The sequence below is a fragment of the Phascolarctos cinereus genome, unplaced genomic scaffold (genome assembly GCF_003287225.1).
Source record: "Phascolarctos cinereus isolate Bilbo 61053 unplaced genomic scaffold, phaCin_HiC Scaffold_4;HRSCAF=312, whole genome shotgun sequence".
Lineage (NCBI taxonomy): Eukaryota > Metazoa > Chordata > Mammalia > Diprotodontia > Phascolarctidae > Phascolarctos > Phascolarctos cinereus.
The window spans coordinates 186766050-186784914 of record NW_027555847.1 but is presented as its reverse complement, the minus strand read 5'-3'; the positions used below and the strand labels follow the sequence as shown (position 1 = coordinate 186784914).

The window sequence follows — 18865 nt, the reverse complement described above, 5'->3', positions numbered from 1 at the left end:
GACAATATGAACTTATATAAGCAAATGGAGAGTAAAAAATGTGTATATGACTGTGCGTGTGTGTCTGTCTGTGTGTGTGTGTGTGTGTGTGTGTGTGTGTGTGTGAGAGAGAGAGAGAGAGAGAGAGAGAGAGAGAGAGAGAGAGAGAGAAAGCATATAAAATAGTCTATATTTAGAGTCATTGAGTATATATAGAGTCATTGAGAAGGAAGCTACCTGCAGTTGGGAAAATAAAGAGAAACTTCAAGTAGAAACTGGTATTTGAGAAGTGTCTTGAAGGAATAGGGTAATTCTCTGAAACAAAGGTGAGGAGGAAGGGCATTATTGGAATGGGTGATGGCAAATGAAAATGCAAAGAGAAGTGAGATCAAGTGCCATGTGTGAGGAATAGAGTGAAGGCCAATTTGCTGCAACTGAGAGTTTGGGAAGGGAAGCAATGTGAGGCTGGGGATGGGTTGTAGAGGGCTTTAAAAGCTAAACAGAATACTTGATATTTTATTATAGAGTTATTGGAAGTTTCTGAGTAGGGGAGTGACATCAAGATATCTCTTTGGTAGCTTTTGGGAAAATAGAGTGGAGAGACTTGAAACAGATTAGGAGGTCTCTGGAAAAGCTTAGACCAGGAGTGGGGAATCTGTGGACTCGAAGCTTCATGTGGCCTTCTAGGTCCTTGCCTGCAACCTTTTGACTGAGTCTCAGCTTTACAGAACAAATCTTTTTATTAACAGGATTTGTTCTGTGAACTTTGGATTCAGTCAAAGGGCCTTACTTGAGGACCTGCAGGACCACATGTGGCCTGCAGGTCACACGTTCCCCGCCCCTGGCTTGGACTTAGAGAGATGATGACTGCCTAAATTAAGGGGGCTCCAATATGAATAGAGAGTGGGAAAGATGTGATAGAACGAAAAACAGCAAGATTAGGCACTAGAGGGCTGCATCTAGAACAGATGTTTTTAATGTGGCATCCATGGATAAATTTTAGGGTGTCTGTTTTTTAAAAAAAACTATTTTGATTACTATATTTCAGTATAATTTGTTTTCTTTGTAATTCTTTGTATTTTATTTTATTCATTTAAAAGCATTATGCTGAGAAGGAGTCAGTAGGCTTCACAAGATTCCAAAGCATGTTCATGACCCAAAAAAAGTTTAAAGAATCTCTAATCTAGAATATTTAGTACTTTTTTAATATTAATGTTAACAGTTGAGCTATTATGACCTGATTCACCCAACTTATTTTCCTGTTTTATATTCCCTCTTAATATACTTCTTGCATACAAACCATCCTTATTAATATACTTCATCTTTTTTATACATTAATAAACATTAAATTATTCTCCCCACCTTCCCACCTGCCCCTTCCAATTCAGAAGGGAACAAAGAAGAAAAAAATGTTACAGCACATTTGCTTAATGAAGCAAAACAAATTTTTATATTGGTCACTTCCAAAAACGAATGTATTGTTCTGCACCTTGCGTCTATCACCTCTTCCAGTTGAGTAGATAATTTTCTTTCACATTGAACCAATCTAGAATAATGATTGGTCATTGCATTGATTGGATTTCTTAAGTGTTTCAGAGAGTTGTCTTTACAATAATGTTATTAGTGTATACATTATTTTCCTTTTTCTGCTCACTTTACTTTGCATCAATTCATGCAAGTCTTCCCAGGATTATCATCTAAAACTTCACCTTTAGTCATTTCTTTATTCCATTATGTGTTCAATCATTCCCCTCAGTTTCTAGTTCTTTGCCACTCCAAAAGGAGCTGCCATAATTATTTGTATATATCTATCTTTTCCTCTTTTCCTTTGATCTCTTGCAGTATAGGCCAACTAGTATTGCTGGGTCAAAGGATTGTACAGTTTAGTTACTTGGGACATAGTTACAAATTGTTTTCCCCAAAGGCTGAAACCATTCACAACTCTACCTAATGTGCTTATTTTCTCTTAGCCCCTCCCCCATTTGTCATCTTTTTTTTCCTAATTTTGCCAGTTTTATTAAATATCAGCTTTAATTTTTATTTCTCTAATGTGACTTGGAGCAATTTTTTATATGGCTATTGATGATTTGGATTTCTTCCCTTGAGAACTACTTCTTCATACTCTGTGAATTTATCAATTGAGGAATGGCTCTTATTCTTAAAAAATTGAGTCAGTTCCTAATTGAAATTAGAAGTATCAGAGAAACATTCCTAGTTAACTGTTTTTCTTCTGACCTTAGCTGTATGGGTTTTAGCAACTAGATAGCACAGCAGATAGAGTGAGGTCTGGAGTGAGGAAGACCAGAATTAAACTCTGTCCTCAAACACCAGCTGTCACTTTGAACAAGTCACTTAAAGTCTGTTTGCCTCAGTTGTCTTATCTATAAAATGGTGGTAATAATAGCACTTACCTTTCAGAGTTTTTGTGAGGGTTAAATAAGGTAATAATTACAAAACATTTAGAATAGTACCTGGATACTTTATAAATGCTAATTTATAAATGCTAATTATTATTGTCATTATTAGTATTATTTGTGCAAAAACTTTAATTTTATTTCATCAAAAGTGCGTATTTATTTTTTTGTGATCCTCCCTTTCCCTTGTTTAATCATGAACTCTTCCCTTATACGTAGATTTTCAATGTATTTTGTACCGCCTCTCTTCTTCTGATTTATGATAGGATTTCTATTATGTTATATATCTGTTATGTATCCATTTGGCTCCTATCTTGAGGCAGCTGTGTAGCACAGTGAAGAGCACTAGGTCTGGAGTCAGGAAGATCCGAGTTCAAATTCTGCTTGACATTTACTAGCTATGTTACCCTAGGCAAGTCACTTAACTTCTTTCTGCCTCAGCTTCCTCAACTGTAAAATCAGGGTAATAATAGCACATCTGCCTTTTAAGGTTGTTGTGGGGATTAAATGAGATAATATGCGTAAAGCACTTAGCAACAGAGCCTGGCAGATAGTAGCACTTAATAAATGCTTATTTTTTCCCCCTTCTTTCTTGGAAGGTGTTGTGAGGTATTATTCAAAATCTAATTTCAGTCAAATTGCTGTCCAGTTTTTTGCCAGATAGGAAGTCCTAATCTCAGTAAAGTAGAGTCTGAGTTTATCAAACTTTATATTGCTATATTCTTTTTCTTCTGTATATTGTGCCCCTAACCTGTTCTACTGACAGGTTCTAGCAAGCTAGTAAAACTTTGAGTACATTCCAGTAACGGATCAGGTCTGCTATGCAAGAACCAGCTGTCCCCTCTGAAAAATGATAACTTAAAAAAATTTTTAAAAAGGAAATATAGAAAATTATAACTTACCAGAACTCTTTCTTCAGTGATTAACATACTTCCATCTTCTTATAACCAACCCATTCAAACCACCCCCATGATCTCAAATTCCTAGTTTTCATTGTTCAAGCCTCAAGGAGCATACACCCTTATACCTGTCCCCCTCAACATAGCCTTGCCCCTCTGTACTCCCCTGAACACAACCTCTCAACCTCCCACTCTAGAGCTACCCAACCCTCCCACTGAGTTCTTGGAAATTGCTGCTTCAGAGGTAACAAATTAGATTTCATCTTAAAACTTTTTCCTTTTTCACTCCCTCAGAGTTCTTGTACTCATTGAAATCTGGCTCCCTCCTAACACAGCTTCTCTGGCTACCCTTTCCAGTACTGGTTCAGTCAACTAAGCAAATGGCAAAACAAAAAACAAATATTTTATTAGATAATATCAATACGGATACCTGCAGGGACTGATTTTGATGAATACAGCCTCTCAGGTCAATTTTTCCCATAAGTTTCCTCCAGAGAAGAGCCTAGCAGAGTAGCAACAGCTGCCTATGTGGGATTGAGGACTTCTTCAGGTTCAAAGAGTACTCTGTTCTCCCTTCAGTGCTGACTTATTTGAGATATGTCACATTACCAAAAACAGGTTTTTTTTTTAAATTGCATTTAACCAATCCTTGAAGTGGGTAGGATTCTGGTTCCTAATTTGGTAACTGAATAGGCTGAATTTCTCTAAAGGACAATATCCTATTGTAGCACTCATATATACGTATTTTGGTTTTTTATGTTATATAATCATAAGTAGGTACTTTATATGTGTCTCGATTTCTAACAATTACATGTGGCCTAGTCAACACATTAGGCCCAAGGCCTAAGGATTACATGTACTACCCACTATGATATCTTATACTAAGACTTTTCATGTAAAGTATAATTTTGTTTTAGGCTTAATAATGTTTATTAACTAATAAATTTGACTATTATTATTGGTTAGTAATATAGTTTCATTTACTATGGAACTATGTTTTTATTGAAATGTTAAATGAATATTTAAGTAATATGATTGGCTTTTTTTGTTTTGTTTTGTTTTCTGATAAAATGTTAAATGGTACTTTTTCTTACAGCTAATCTTCCAATGCCAACTATTGCAGCAATAGATGGGATTGCATTGGGTGGTGGCCTGGAGTTGGCTTTGGCATGTGACATAAGAGTAGCAGGTAAGAATTGTTGTTGTTATTGCTAAGTCATTTCAGTTGTGTCCAGCTCTGTGACCCAATTTAGGGTTTTCTTGGCAAAGTTATTGGAGCGGTTTTCCATTTCCTTCTCCAGCTCATTTTCCAGATGAGGAAGCTAAGCTAAGGCAAATAGTATTAAATAACTTGCCCAGGTCAGTCACATAGCTAGTAAGCATCTGAGGACAGTTTTGAACTCAGGAAGATAAGTCTTCCTAACTCCAGGCCTGGTACTCTATCCATTGTGCCACCTAGCTGCCCTTTTAGCAAGTATGAATATGGCCTATTAAAATAGAGCATGGGAAGACCAAACTCATTCTTACTCTGGGAAGGACATTGTCAAGAGTTACATTTATTTTCAGTTCATTCCCAAAATCATACATTCAGTTTTTTCAGTCCAATTTAGTTACAACCTTCCTGATGGGCTAGATTATATTTGGACTTCTTAGGATGATAAGTTAGGTGTGGCATAGAGTCTAGCTAAGAAAATATTGACCACTAAACTTGAGCCACTTTTTTTTTATAGTTTGTATCTTTTTAAATTTTAATTTTAAAAAATTCTTAATATAACTAACAGAAACACAAAGAAAATATATTTCCATGTACAAAGTAGAACAAGAAAAATTTTATATATACATATACATATAAAATACTGCAAATCTCTATAGACTGCTTTTTAAAATTCTATGTTATTTTCTTCTGATGAAATAAATTTTAGAGATACATATGTTTTTACGTTGTGTAATTTTTTCCAGTTTTGTTATTTTTATTTATTTATTTATTATTCCAAAATTATTAGAAAAATTTACAGTTTCTAATTTTTCCATTTGTCGAATTTTCCATTGTCTAAATTTTTCTTTTGCCTTATCTATCCCAGAGAACTACCCCATATCATATAATAAATAATTTTTTAAAAGAAAATAGAAGAAGAAGAAAAAAATTAGGAAAACCTTCCAATACCTTGAAAAAAATCTTGATAATATAAGTAGTGTTCTACTCCTGTGGGTCCCCTTCCTCACCTCTGGAAAGAAATGGGGAGAGGTTTCTTTTCGTATCTCTTTTTTGAAGTCATGCTTATTTGTAATTTATAACATTCATTTTTTATTGTTTTATGGTTGCTTTTTCCATTTACATTATTGTTTTTATTGTGTGTATTGGTTTCTTGGCTATATTTACTTCACTTTGCATCTTCCCTGCCCATTTTTCATTATATTCATTGTTTCTTATAGCACAGCAATATTCCATTACATTCCTGAGCCAGCTTTTGTTTAGCCAGTCCCCATTCTGTGGAAATCTACTTTGTTTCTAGTTTCCACAAAAAATCCTGCCATAAATATTTTGCATTATTTATGAGGGTTTTCTTTTTTATTAGCGACCTATTTGGAGTATATGCCTAGTAATGAAACTTCTGGGTAAAAAGGTTTATTCTTGACCTCACTTTTACTGTAAGTTCTATGGTCAGTCTTAACATTATTTTCTGCTTCCATCTTTTATCTCCCATTTATTTAAAAAAAAACAATTATTGATTGCCTACCCTTTGCAAGCCTCTTTACTAAGCACTGTATAGGGCACAAAGTTGAATAATTCACAGTCCATGTCCTGACATTGATTCTGGTTATGTTCTTGACTAATCATTACCACCTCTTGGCTTGGTGAAGCTGCCCTCTCCTGTTTGTTATGGTTTCCTTTACAACTTTAAAACTTACATGGGAAATGAAGGGAAATAGTACTTTTCTAAGGTATTGAAAAAAATGAGTTGTTAATGAATCCCCTATCCACTGCTTCACTTTGTTTCATAATCTCTTTCTCCTCCTTTCCCCCCTTCCTTTCTGGTATTTACCACCTCTGAACAGTCTTTTCTGAAAGTAGAGGTCACATACTTTTCATATTAGTTAATGCCTTTTTAAAAATTTAGTCAGTCCACAAGCATTTATTAAGTGTCTACTATAGAGAAAGATAAAAAAGCTTGTGCGCCCTCCCCCCATCTTGTTTACTTTGGCATTGTTTCTTTTGGTTGTTTTCTTTAACATTTTTAGACTTTAACTCTTGGAATTAAACTTTAAAAAACTGTATATGTTATCATTTATAATAAACAGATTCTGAAAATAGGTTGTTTGTGGGTATATCACTAAAAAAAATTAAGATGTTATAAAAGTGTCCATAGGTCATGAAAAAAAGGAATCTTGACTTATTCAGCTCTTAGAATTATAGGAACCCTTTGTTGAAAAGTAAGTGGTTATTGGTCCTGAGAAATTGTTAGTAAGTCTTCTAAATAGTTAAGTTGTTTGGTTGTAGGGAAACATTCTTGCACTAGAGAATACATAATTGTTCTGATGCAAAGCTAAGCAAGTGAAACTAGGAGAAAAATTTATAGTATATAATGATACATTATGGAGGAAAACAATTTTGAAAGACTTTAGAAACCTGATCAGTGATAAACTGTGAGTCCAAAAAATAAATATGCAGCATGTCACTCACTTTCTAACAGACAGGTGATTAACTTAAAAGGAAGGGACACACATTTTTGGATGTGGTTAATTTGGGAATTTGTTTTTGCCAAACTATGCATGTGTATTAAAGGCTTTATTTTTTATGTTTTGTTTTAACATTTGCTCAATTGGGAGAAGTGTTTATAACAGAAAAGACATTAGAAGACAAAAGAAGCAAAAAATAAAGAATATTTATGGTGTGATATGCATTTATTTCAGTATAATTTATTTTTGTGCAGTGATGTGCTGAGTTAAACACCAGCTCTAAACCATACTGCCCAAGTGAAATGATGAAAATATACTACATCCACTTGCTACTAAAAAAGCAATACAGACAGACAGATGGATGGATGGACATATATATATATATATATATATATATATTATATATATATATATATATATATATGTATGGATGTGTGTGTACATACATCCATACATACATATATTTCAGTGTATTGCCTTGACAGGGTAGGACTGCTATTGATATTGCTATTATTGGTAATGAATGGGGAATATTTTTTTTTAATGTGTTAAGTGCATAGGATCTAAAGTGGATACTATTTGTATTTTTTAAAATTACATTAAATTATATTTTGAAATCATACTATATTTTCTGTGTAATAAAATTTTTAAAAATACGTGACTTAAAAAAGAATATTAACTCCTTTAAAAAGATAAAAATAAATAGTGTATTAAATTGTTTGATCCTAAAGCAGTTAAAGTGTTCACAATCATTAGAAACAGACCTTTTATCTTAGGTCACAGTCCTTCTGAATCACAAGTAAGAGATGGTCTCATTTCTGTGTCTTCATATAACAAGTTGTCAGGCCTGATAATTTACTTACTGTAGTAGTCATCTTGCATATAATAATTATTTAGTGCTGAACTGTTCTCATTTGAGAGAGTTGCTTGGGTCTTTAAATATGTGCAACTTCACTGGGACATTTACATAGTCAGATGCTTTTTTTATGTCATTGTAAGGCATTTTAGTGACTTATCAAATTGTTCTAAAATCTTTTGTTATAAACTTCTTAATGTAATAAAAATGTACTTCAGATTTTGTTTTTCTTTTGTTTTATAGCTTCTTCTGCTAAAATGGGCTTGGTCGAAACAAAATTGGCCATCATTCCTGGTGCAGGTATGAAGTTAGTCTTTTTTTTTTAAAGGCAGTAGCTTTTTTGTATAAAGAGGAAATTCATCTATCTGGTCATAGTTTATTGAAAAAAATAAGAAAAATGTTTTTCCACTTATATACTCATTTTAACTTTTACTATAAAAGTGACCACCAATGATCTTAGAAGTTATACCACTTATTTCTGAAGGCAGTATGATCTAGTGAAAAAGTGTCGGATTTTGAGTCCAAAGACATTGGCTCAAATCCTAGCTCTGCTACTTAGTTCTTGTGTGAGCTTGGGCAAGTAGCATGACCCTTCAGTGCCTTAGTTTCTTCATCTGTAAATGATGGAATTTTACTGTGTGGCTCCTATGTTCCCTTCCAGCTCTATTTCTCTGATACTACGAGGGTACTCTTTTGTGCATTTGTCACGTGAAGGGAAATAAGTATGGGATTGTGAAAATGAATGGAGACATTGGACATATTGACATATTTATGCATAGGAATATTTCTTTTTTAAAATAAATGTTTTATTCCTTTTGTTTTTTATATTTCAGGGACATCACCTAGCAGTTCTTCTCTTCCCCCTTCCAGAAACCATTCAGCATTTTTGGGTCTTACAAAGATATTTCTCTACCTCTCTAAGAACTGGGTAGAAGTTAAAATAACATAGTATATAGTAAGATTGAAGACTCTTTAGATTAATATGTAGTAACATTTATTGTACTGAGTAATTTACTATTTAGTACTTTTGTGAGTTAAAGAATAATATTCCTTTTCATAATACCACTCTTAATCCCAGTTTTTAAAATAGAAGAATTAAACACAAGTTAGTAAAAATAGTGCTCTGCTAAAAAGAAACAAAAAAAGACTAAATGTATAAATTAGACTGTTTTAATAAATTTTTAAATTGAATTTTATTTTATTCATTATTTATTGTTTGCAATTAATAAATATCTGACCTCTCTTGCTCTTACCTCCCACTTCATCCCCTTTAGTAGGGTACAAGGGAAGAACAGGGGAAAAAAAAAAACCCTTGCAGCAAATGCCAGTTGTCAAACATATTTCCAAATTAGCCATGTCCAAGAAAGAATGTCTCACTCTGCATACCTAGTCTCATCACCTCTTAGGAGGTTATGTCAGGAGTTGGGTAATATGCTAAATCACCCATCCTCTGGAGTAATGGTTAATCATTCGATTGATAAGTGTTTTGAAGTCGTTCAGAATTGTTCACTTTTTTTACAATGGTGTTATTTTATAAATTGTTGTTCTGGTTCTGGTCATTTAGCATTTTTTAAAAATGAGTTTCAAATGGCATTCTCCCTACCCTTTCCTTGTCTGCACACTTCTACTTGTGTCCCCTGATTATGTGAGAAAGTAAGTCCCCCTCCTTTTTTTCTTTTAAGATCTTCAAAACATGACAAAAATTCGAGTCCTCCATTTTATTTGACTCCATGAATCCTTTTGACCCTTCAGGACATTTGCATGGTTTCCCTGTTTCCCAGTTAGAGTGGAAATATTGCATCCTTATAAAGTTTTTTTTCCTGATTGCTTACATATATTTTCCCTTTTTATGTTTCTCTTTGTTCTCATGTTTGTATTTCAAAGTTTCTACTCAGTCCCAGTCTTTATATCAGGAAGGTTTGTTTCATTAAAATGTCCGTTCTTTGACTTAGCTGTTCTTAGCAATACAATGATCCAAGACAATCCCAAAGGACTTATTTTGAAGCATGCTGTCTGCCTCCAGAGAAAAAACTGATATTGTCTGAATACAAATTGAAGTATGCTGTTTTTCACTTTCTTTCTTTAATTTTTTTGTTTCTTTGAGTCATCTTATACAAAATGACTAATATGGAAATGTTTTACATGACTGCACATGTATAACCTACGTTGGACTGTTTACCATCTCAGGGAAGAGAGAGAAGAGGGAGGGATAATAATATCACCTGGCAGGGTTGTGCAGATCAAATGAGACAGGAGTTGGAAAGTGTTTTAGCATAGTGTCTGGCACATAGTGTGTGCTGCAGAAATGTTATCATCATCATCATCATCATCATCCTCACCAAAATTTATTTGTAACTCTAAAATCAATACTGCTGTCATGGATTTTTATAGACATGCACAGTGGTGAAAAATTTGAGTGACCCAAGTACATTCCCAGCTGATTTTGAACAAAGTGAAGCTCTGCCTTCTTGTTTCACCTCTCATACTGTAAATCCTTTTCACTGTCTAATTTAGTGCAGGATTTTTTTGTATTTTTGTGCTTTTTGTTGGTAGTTTAGCTGTTTAAAATGGCCCCCAAGTGTTATGCTCAAGTTGCTGTGTATTGTTCCTAAGCATAAGAAAAATGTGACATACCTTTCAGCGAAAATGCCAAGTGTGTTAGATAAGTTTTGTTCAGGCACAAATTATAGTGCTGTTGGCCATGAGTTCAATGTTAATGAATCAATATTGTACATCCAGAAAAAGGAAGAGGAAATTGAGAAGAAAAGGATGAGCTGTGCCTAAGCATATTTTTAAATAGATCTTAATAATCAAATATGCCAGATAAAATTGCCTCATAGACAAGGACAATTATTTGATTGGCCTTGTGAATTATTAGAGAAAGTTTTTAAATGTTAATACTTTATTTCAGAGCTTGAAAATAACAGCTAAAAATTGAAAAAGGAAATTTTTAAATGGTTATTCCAGAGCCTTGCTAAATGTATATTCCATAATTATGAGGAATTTGGCATAACAGAAATTTGTATTATATCCTTTTGTTTTATTGTTGAGAAAGTAACACAGTCTCCATTCTTTCTCTTTTTGGGAGAATGCAAACAAGTACTTAAATACTAAAAGTTGTCTGCTTTCTGTAGTAATGTTTTACTCAATTGAGAATACTAAATAACTGTATTTTTATAATGAGTGATACTTTTAAATTATTTTTATTTCTGTTATCATGTTTTATTTTACCAATAGGAAGATGTATAGAAACAGTCTTTGCCTCATTAGGTTACATGTTACAAAATAATATTAAGTTTGTAATTAATTCTGAAGTCATTCATCTAATATGACTGGGAAACTCTTAATCAGTCTTTATTTCACTTTCACTGTCTTTTAGAAAATTAGATAAAGGTTGAATAGGGGCACTCCATTCTCTCCCTAATGATGATATTGGGGATATTACTAGACAAAGATGAAAAGCTCTTGATTAATCCATTGAACAGCAGTGCCAAATTTCCCCTAGCCTTGGCTAGATTAGGGTAAAGGTTAGCAACTAAAGAAGAAAGAAAGTATTGAATTTACCTTTGACTAAAAAGAAAAGAAAATTCTTAGAAGGGAGTGGTCAAGGAAAATGATTTTCTGAGACTACTGACCTAAACTCTGAACCTTTGATGAATATTAACTGTAGAATTGTACATACTGTCCAAGAATTGTGCGTGTGTATGTGTGTTTGTGTGTGTACATATTTTTTTTTTCCTTCTGGAACCCATTCCTGAAGAAAGTAGGTTTCCAGAACTAACAGCCACCCTCCCCCATCTAATTCCTCTGTATTAGTTCTTCCTCTGGCACCTCATTTGTATAAGATAATTACTCTTTTTAGCTATTCCTGAATGGTTTTACTTTTTGAAGTCATATCATACTTCAGGTCTACCTCAGTCTTTCTTATGAACTACCCAGTTGCTAATAACAATCTTAGACATAGTTTTTACATTTTATATACATGAAAAATAAATAGTCTGTCCTTATTGAGTCTCTTGTGATTAGTCTTTGGTATGTACCTTGTATTTCTCTTGGCTCTTGTATGTCAAATCTTCTTATAAGTTCAGGTTTGTTTTTTTTTTAACAAAGTCCTAAAAGTCTGATCGTTTTTTAAATATCTGTTTTTTTTTTCATTCAGGATTATGCTTAGATTTGCTGGATATGAGATTTTCAGCCAGAACCCCAGTTCTTTTGCTTTTAGATATATAGTGTTCCAAGACCTTTAGTCTTTTAGTGTTGCCATTGCTAGGTCTTTTGTGATTCGAATTGTGGCACAGACATATGTAAATTGATTTTTTCTTGTTGCTTGTAATATTTTATCTTTGAGCTAGAGGTTTCAGAATTTGACTATAATATTCCTGTGGGTTTTCCTTGTAGAATCTCTTTTCAGGTAGTATGAGTGGAATTTTTCTATTTTTACTTTCCCCTCTTGTTCTAATGCTTCAGCACAATTTTCTTTAATTATTTCTTGTATTATTATATAAAGACTCTTTCTTTGGTCATAACTTTCAGGTAGTCCAATTATTCTTATATTTTCTCTTCTTGTGTCGCTTTTCTTATGAGATGTTTCCCATTCTCTTCTATTTTTTCATTCTTTATATTTTGTTTTGTCATTTCTTAGTCTCATAACTGCACTGACTTCCCCTTGCCCAATTTTTATTTTTAAGGAGTTTTTTTCCTTAAGAGTCTAGATCTCCTTTTCTAATTGATTGACTTTCATAATCTTGTTTTTCTTGAATTTTTTTTTTTAGTTTTTCCTCAATCTCTCTCATTTGATTTTTAAAGTCTTTGAGTTGTCCTATGAATTCTTTTTGGGCAGGTGACCATTTGACATTACTCTTTGGGGTAGAAGAGGGTTTCTTTGCTTCTGTATCTTCCTCTGAAGATGAACCCCAGTCTTCTCGATTCTCATAGGAACTCTTTGTGGTTGGATTCTTTCTCCTTTGCCTGTGCATTTTTTTTTTTGGTAATAGCTTAATTTTTTGTTGTCACTTCTAGTCCTGGGGTATGGGGGGGGGGTGTCTATGGCCTCAGATAACTCCTTTAGTTCTCCTCTCCGACCTTGGTCCCAAACCACAACCTCCAGCCCCCTGTAAGTAAGTGCCCATAGCCATCTGAGTCCCAGCCCAGCTGCTTCTGCACTCACCAGCATGTGCTGGTTTCTTGCTGCAAGCCTTGTCTCAGCAGCACAGCTGGGTCTGGCATTCCTTGTCAGCAGAGGTTCCTCGCTTAGACTCCCCACTCCCCTGGGGGTAAAAATTCTTGTTGCCTGGGAGGAACCAGCTAGCCTCATGGCTTGCTGCTTAAGGGTTCCTTAGCCTGGATGTGTTTAGGGACCACACATCTCATGGAGTTTTTCTTCAGATCTTCCCCAGGACCTCAGATTTGCCCCTTCCCTTATTTATCTTTAGAGCTCGCTGTTTGCCCTGAGGTGCTGTTTCATCTCTTTTTGGAGGAAAATCTTGAGAGCTTGGAATTTTCTGACCTACTCTGCCGTCTTCCCAGAATCCTCTTTTTTAATATTTTTTAAAGCAGGCTTAAACATTTTAAGTCAGTAGAGATTATTGCAGAGGTTGCATTTGGTATGATTTTAAAGGACTTTTAATAGTAAAATTGCATATATTTTTTATTTGTTTTAAAATTTTTTTATCTTGCATTCAGTTTAAAAAATTTTGAGTTTCCAGTTCTCTCCCTTCCTCTGGCCCTTCTCCCATCCGTTGAGGAGGCAAGCAATATATCACTTATACATGTGAAGTTGTGTAAAACATATTTCTTTATTAGCCATGGTTTTGTTTTGTTTTGTTTTTTAAGCAAAAAAGAAGGTAAGTAAAAAAAAAGTGTGCTTTGTTCTGCACTCAGAGTTCAGTTTTTTCTCTGGAGGTAGTTAGCATTTTTCTTTGTGAGTCCTTTGGCATTGCTTTGGATCACCGTATTGATTAGTGTAGCTACGTGTTTCACAGTTGGTAATCATGAAAAAAAAATGCTGTTACTGTATATAGTGTTTTCCTGATTCTGTTCACTTTACTTTTCATCAATTTATGTAAGTCTTTCTAAAACTATACGTTCATCTACCATAACTTGTTCAGCCATTCACCAATTGATGAGCATCACCTCAATTTCCAATTCTTTGCCACCATAAAAAGAGCTGCTATAAATATTTTTGTACATATAGGTCCTTTTCCTCAAAATTGCACATATTTTAATCTTTTTGTTAGCATTTCTGAATGAAATGTTAAAAATAACTTTAAATTTCATTGTTTTACTTCCTAATCTGTCTCCAAACCATGAAATATATACTCTTATCACTAGTAGAAATTATTCCTTGATTTTCTTTTAAATTCCCTCAGGGTTTCATTCTAATTACCACAGAAAAATGAATTAAAAGCTTCTACTCTCTTTAGGAAACTATTTTTTATTCTTTTTCTCAAAAGACTTATTGTGGTTCTTTTCTCAGTCACTGACTTTTGCATGTGTTTACATTGCAAGATTTGTTTGCTCTTTTTAAGTGTATAGTTAAAAAGTTAATTTTTATTTCATGGATATAATTTCCAGTGCCTTGGAGTTTCTTTATTCACCAGCTTGTTAACGACAACAGTCTGTCCCTAGCTTTACAAAGTCGGAGAAAAAAGAAAATCGTCATGGGCACCCTATTAAGTGATTAGTTTCTATTCAGCCTAGTTGTTGGAAGATTCATCATGGTTTGAAAGGGCTCACAGCTTATAGAAGCAACTACTTAAGCAAAAACAAACAAAAAAATCCCCAAACCCAATTTTTACTTGATAAATATTATGACAAGTTAAACTACCTCTAATGGTTGTTTGATTTTTAGGATTTTAATTTCATTTTAATTTGGGCAACATTTATTGAAATACATTTTAGTATCACAGATGTTAAAAAAGTTTTAAACCAGTGCTTTTACCTTTTCACACTATTAAAAGAATAATTGATATGCAGAATACAAACCATGCATTCTTTTAAATTGCAACATTGTCTTAAATTCTTTGGTGATGTTTTGCTGTAATAGTATCCAGTTTTTATCGTGAATTAGGAAAAGATTCTGCTTCAGTTTCAATGTGCAAAAAAAATCATTTGGAATAATAAAGTTCTAACTTATATGAAATTAAGATTCTGAATTATATGTGTGCATGTATAATTTCAGGGTTTTTTGGGTAATTTTTATGTAATCCATTGCCACCCTCCTTTCAAGATTATTTGTATGTCTTGATTTTTTATACTTTTTTATTTTGTTTGCTTTTTTTCAAAGAACTCTTGAATAAAAAAAAAAGAAAAAGAAAACAGCTGAACAAAAACTAAGGAAATGGCAAATCATATCAGCATCTTTGCCAAGAAAACCCCAAATGAGGTCACAAAGAGTCAGATAGGACTAAAACCACTAAACAACAAACCAACATGTCAAAAAAGTCTGATATTTTTTGCAGCATTTCCCACTCACAGCCCTCCCATCTCTTCAAAGAAAGGAGGATAGTACTTTCTCATCTTCTTTCTCTCTTTGGAGAAGAACTTGGTCAAAAGAACTTTCTGTTTTAATGTTTATTGTTGGTCTTACATTTACATTGTGGTAGTCATTGTGGCTATTGTTCTCTTAATTTTACTCACTCCACATTTCATCACTTATTTTGCAATTATATGCCTCACTGTGTTCATCATGCTAATTTTTTTTTCCTTTTGGTGAGGCAGTAGGGGTTAATTGACTTGCCCAGGGTCATAAAACTATTGGTTTGGGTTTTTTTCCCTTTTTTTATATTAATTTCTTAAAGTCAATCAGCAAGCATTGATTAAGTTGTTACTGTGTTCCAGGTATTGCACTAAGATCCTCCTTGTTTGTCCTGCTTCTCATCATCATTTAGAATCCAGAGAGAGTTAACAATAATTTACAAATCAAGAGAGCTGTATTTCTCTCACACCTTTCACCAACATTACTTATTAAAAACAATGTTTTTACAATGTTAATGTACATTTTAAACAAATCACTGAAATCCTAAAGTAATAATATTTAAAGTTATGATATGAAAGCCCTGATCGTATTGTCTTAAAAAAATATATATTTTTGCAGTTTTGAACACATTGCCCTGATGACAGATATATTGGGGAGGGCAGAAACAGTTCTCTAGATGTAATTTAAACATAATCTACAGACTTTAGCTCTGGGATTTAATTGAACCTAAATTCATCTAACTTCGGAGTAACAAAAAGCTCAATTAGCTTTCCCTCATCAGCCCTTGCTATCTTTGGGTTGCTTGGTCTAGATCTTTATCAGTATAAAGCTAACCCGTAAAATGAAAATGGTTAGTAGAATGGATTAGAAACCACAATCTAACAATATTTTGCATACAACAGACACAGACATAGACACACAGAATTAAAAGGCTGGAGCAGAATAATAGATTATCACCTGAAAGACATCCCAAAATGAAAACTCTAAATGAGTACATCAGTAAAAGGTAGAAAGACTAGATCAATGAATTGGGCATGGGGGGAAAAAGCTAGAAAAAGAAAAGGTTTAAAATCCCTAATTAAACACAAAAATGGAAATCCTAAAAATCAAAATAAAGATTAATAAAACTGAAAGTTAAAAAAAATCATTGAATAAAGAAAAGTAGGACTTTGTTTTGTGAAAAAAAAAATTAGCCCATTAATTTGATTTAAAAAAAGAAAGAAAAAAAACAAATTACTGGTATCAAATGTGAAAATGGTGAATGCACCACCAACGAAGATGAAATTAAAGCAATTATTAAAAGTTATTATGTCCAATTATGTGCCAGTAAAACTGTTAATTTAAATGAAATGGATGGGTGTTTACATAAATATTAACTCAGATTAACAGGACCAGTTAGATTCACAATTGAATACTACCAAACATTTAAGGAGCAATTAATCCTAATACTATATGAACTATTAAAAAAGGGGGTGAAACAGTGCTACCAAATTTCTTTATGATACAAATTTCATTTTGATACATAAACTAGGGAGAACAAAAACATTAAAAAAAACAAAAACAAGCTATAGAACAGTTTCATTAATTTATATCACTGCAAAAATTTTTAGTCAAATACTAGTCAGGAGGTTAAAGCAATATATCACAAAGATCATATACTATGACCAAGTGGAATTTATACCAGGAGTGCATGGCTGCTTCAGTATTAGGAAATCTATCAGCATAATTGAATATGTAAATAACAGTAACATCAAAAATCATATGATTGTATCAATAGATGCCAAAAAAGCATTTGACAAAATACAACACCCATTCCTATTTTTTTTGAAGTAGAAAACACAGGAATTCATGGAGCCTTTTTTAAAATAAGAAGTTTTGTTGTTCAGTTTTTTTAGTCACATCCACCTCTTTGTGACCCCATTTGGAGTTTTCTTGACAAAGATACTGGAGTGATTTTTTTTTCCAGCACATTTTATAGATGAGGAACTAAGGCAAACAGGGTTAAGTGACTTCCTGAAGGTCACATAGCTAGTAAGTGTCTGAGGCTAGATTAGAACTTAGGAAGATGAGTCTTCCTGCCTCCAGGCCTGGTGCTCTATCTACAATGCCACTAAGCAAAATGAGAAGTAGTGTCTTTCTAAAACCAAGAGTAAATAATCTTACTTATTGTAAGTATGTGATCTGTAATAGGAATGAACTTGAAGCTCTCCCAATAAAATCAGGTGTGAGGTATGGATGTCTTTTATCACCACCACAGCTTTAACAATAAGACAAGAAACAGAAACTGAAGGAATAAAAATAGGCAGTGAGGAAACAAAACTATTTCTCTTTGCAGATGATATGGTGATATATCTAGAGAACCCTAGAGAATCAACTAAAAAACTAGTTGAAGCAATTAACACCTTCCTCAAAGTTGAAGGATATAAAATAAATCCATATAAATCATCAGCATTTCTATATACTAGAGAAATTCCATTTAAAATAACTGCAGGCAACATAAAATACTTGGGAGTCTACCTGCTAAGATGAACCCAGGGAGTATAGGATCACAATTACAAAACGCTTTTCACTCAAAGGTAGATCTAAATAGTTGGAGAAATATTAATTGCTCATGGGTAGACCAGGTCAGTAATAATGAAAAGGACAATTCTACCTAAGTTAACTTTTCTTTTTCATTGCTATATTTATATTGCCAAAGAATTATTTTACAGGGCTAGAAAAAAATAGTAACAGAATTCATCTGGAAGAATAAAAGGTGAACAATATCAAGGGAATCGATGAAAAAAAATGTTAAAGAAAGTAACCTAGCAGTTCCAGATTTCAAACTGTATTACAAAGCAGTAATCATCAAAACTGGGCATCTGGATGGCTTTAGTGAATAGAGTGCTGAGCCTGGAGTTAGGAAGACCTGAATTAAAATCTGGCCTCAGATACTTAACTAGCTGTGTGATCCTGGGCAAGTCACTTAACCTCTGTTTGCCGTAATCCACTGGACAAGGAAATTTCAGACCACTCCAGCATCTTTGCATTTATGGAATAAAACAAGCATTTCCATAACATAACAGTTGAAAAGATGATTGCACATGAAACTGCAAATCTGCTATACACAACTTGCTATTCCTTTCAAATATACAACAAAATTATCATGGTTTTTTCCCCTTTTTTCTTTCCTACCTCCCTATCATCGGACCTAGAAATGGCTACCACTAGACACAAATACATATGTATGTAAAATTATCCTATACATCTGTTTATCATTTCTTCCTCTGGATGCAGAGGATGCATATGTTTCTGAACAAGTTGTGATATATGACTGTGATGGAACACTACTGTGCCATAAGAAATGATGAGCTCAGTGATCTTAGAAAAATATGGAAAGACTTGCATGAAATAATGAAGAATGAAAGAAACAGAACCAAGAGAACACTGCACACCATAACAGCAGCACTGTTTTAAGAATGACTTTGTGGGGCAGCTAGGTGGCGCAGTGGATAGAGTACCGGCCCTCGAGTCAGGAGGACCTGAATTCAAATGTGACCTCAGACATATAACATTTACTAGC

The 18865-nt window shown here is 33.5% G+C and overlaps 1 protein-coding gene across 4 annotated transcripts in view; it reads left to right on the top strand.

The window, feature by feature from the left end:
• Positions 1-18865, top strand: part of AUH (AU RNA binding methylglutaconyl-CoA hydratase) — a 197635-nt gene that overhangs the window by 121163 nt on the left and 57607 nt on the right. For all 4 annotated transcript variants that reach the window (XM_078152831.1, XM_020976690.2, XM_078152832.1 and 1 more), the window contains 2 exons: positions 4389-4481; positions 8070-8126. In XM_078152831.1, the coding sequence (XP_078008957.1) occupies positions 4389-4481; positions 8070-8126 (150 nt within the window). The remainder of the gene's footprint in view (positions 1-4388; positions 4482-8069; positions 8127-18865) is intronic.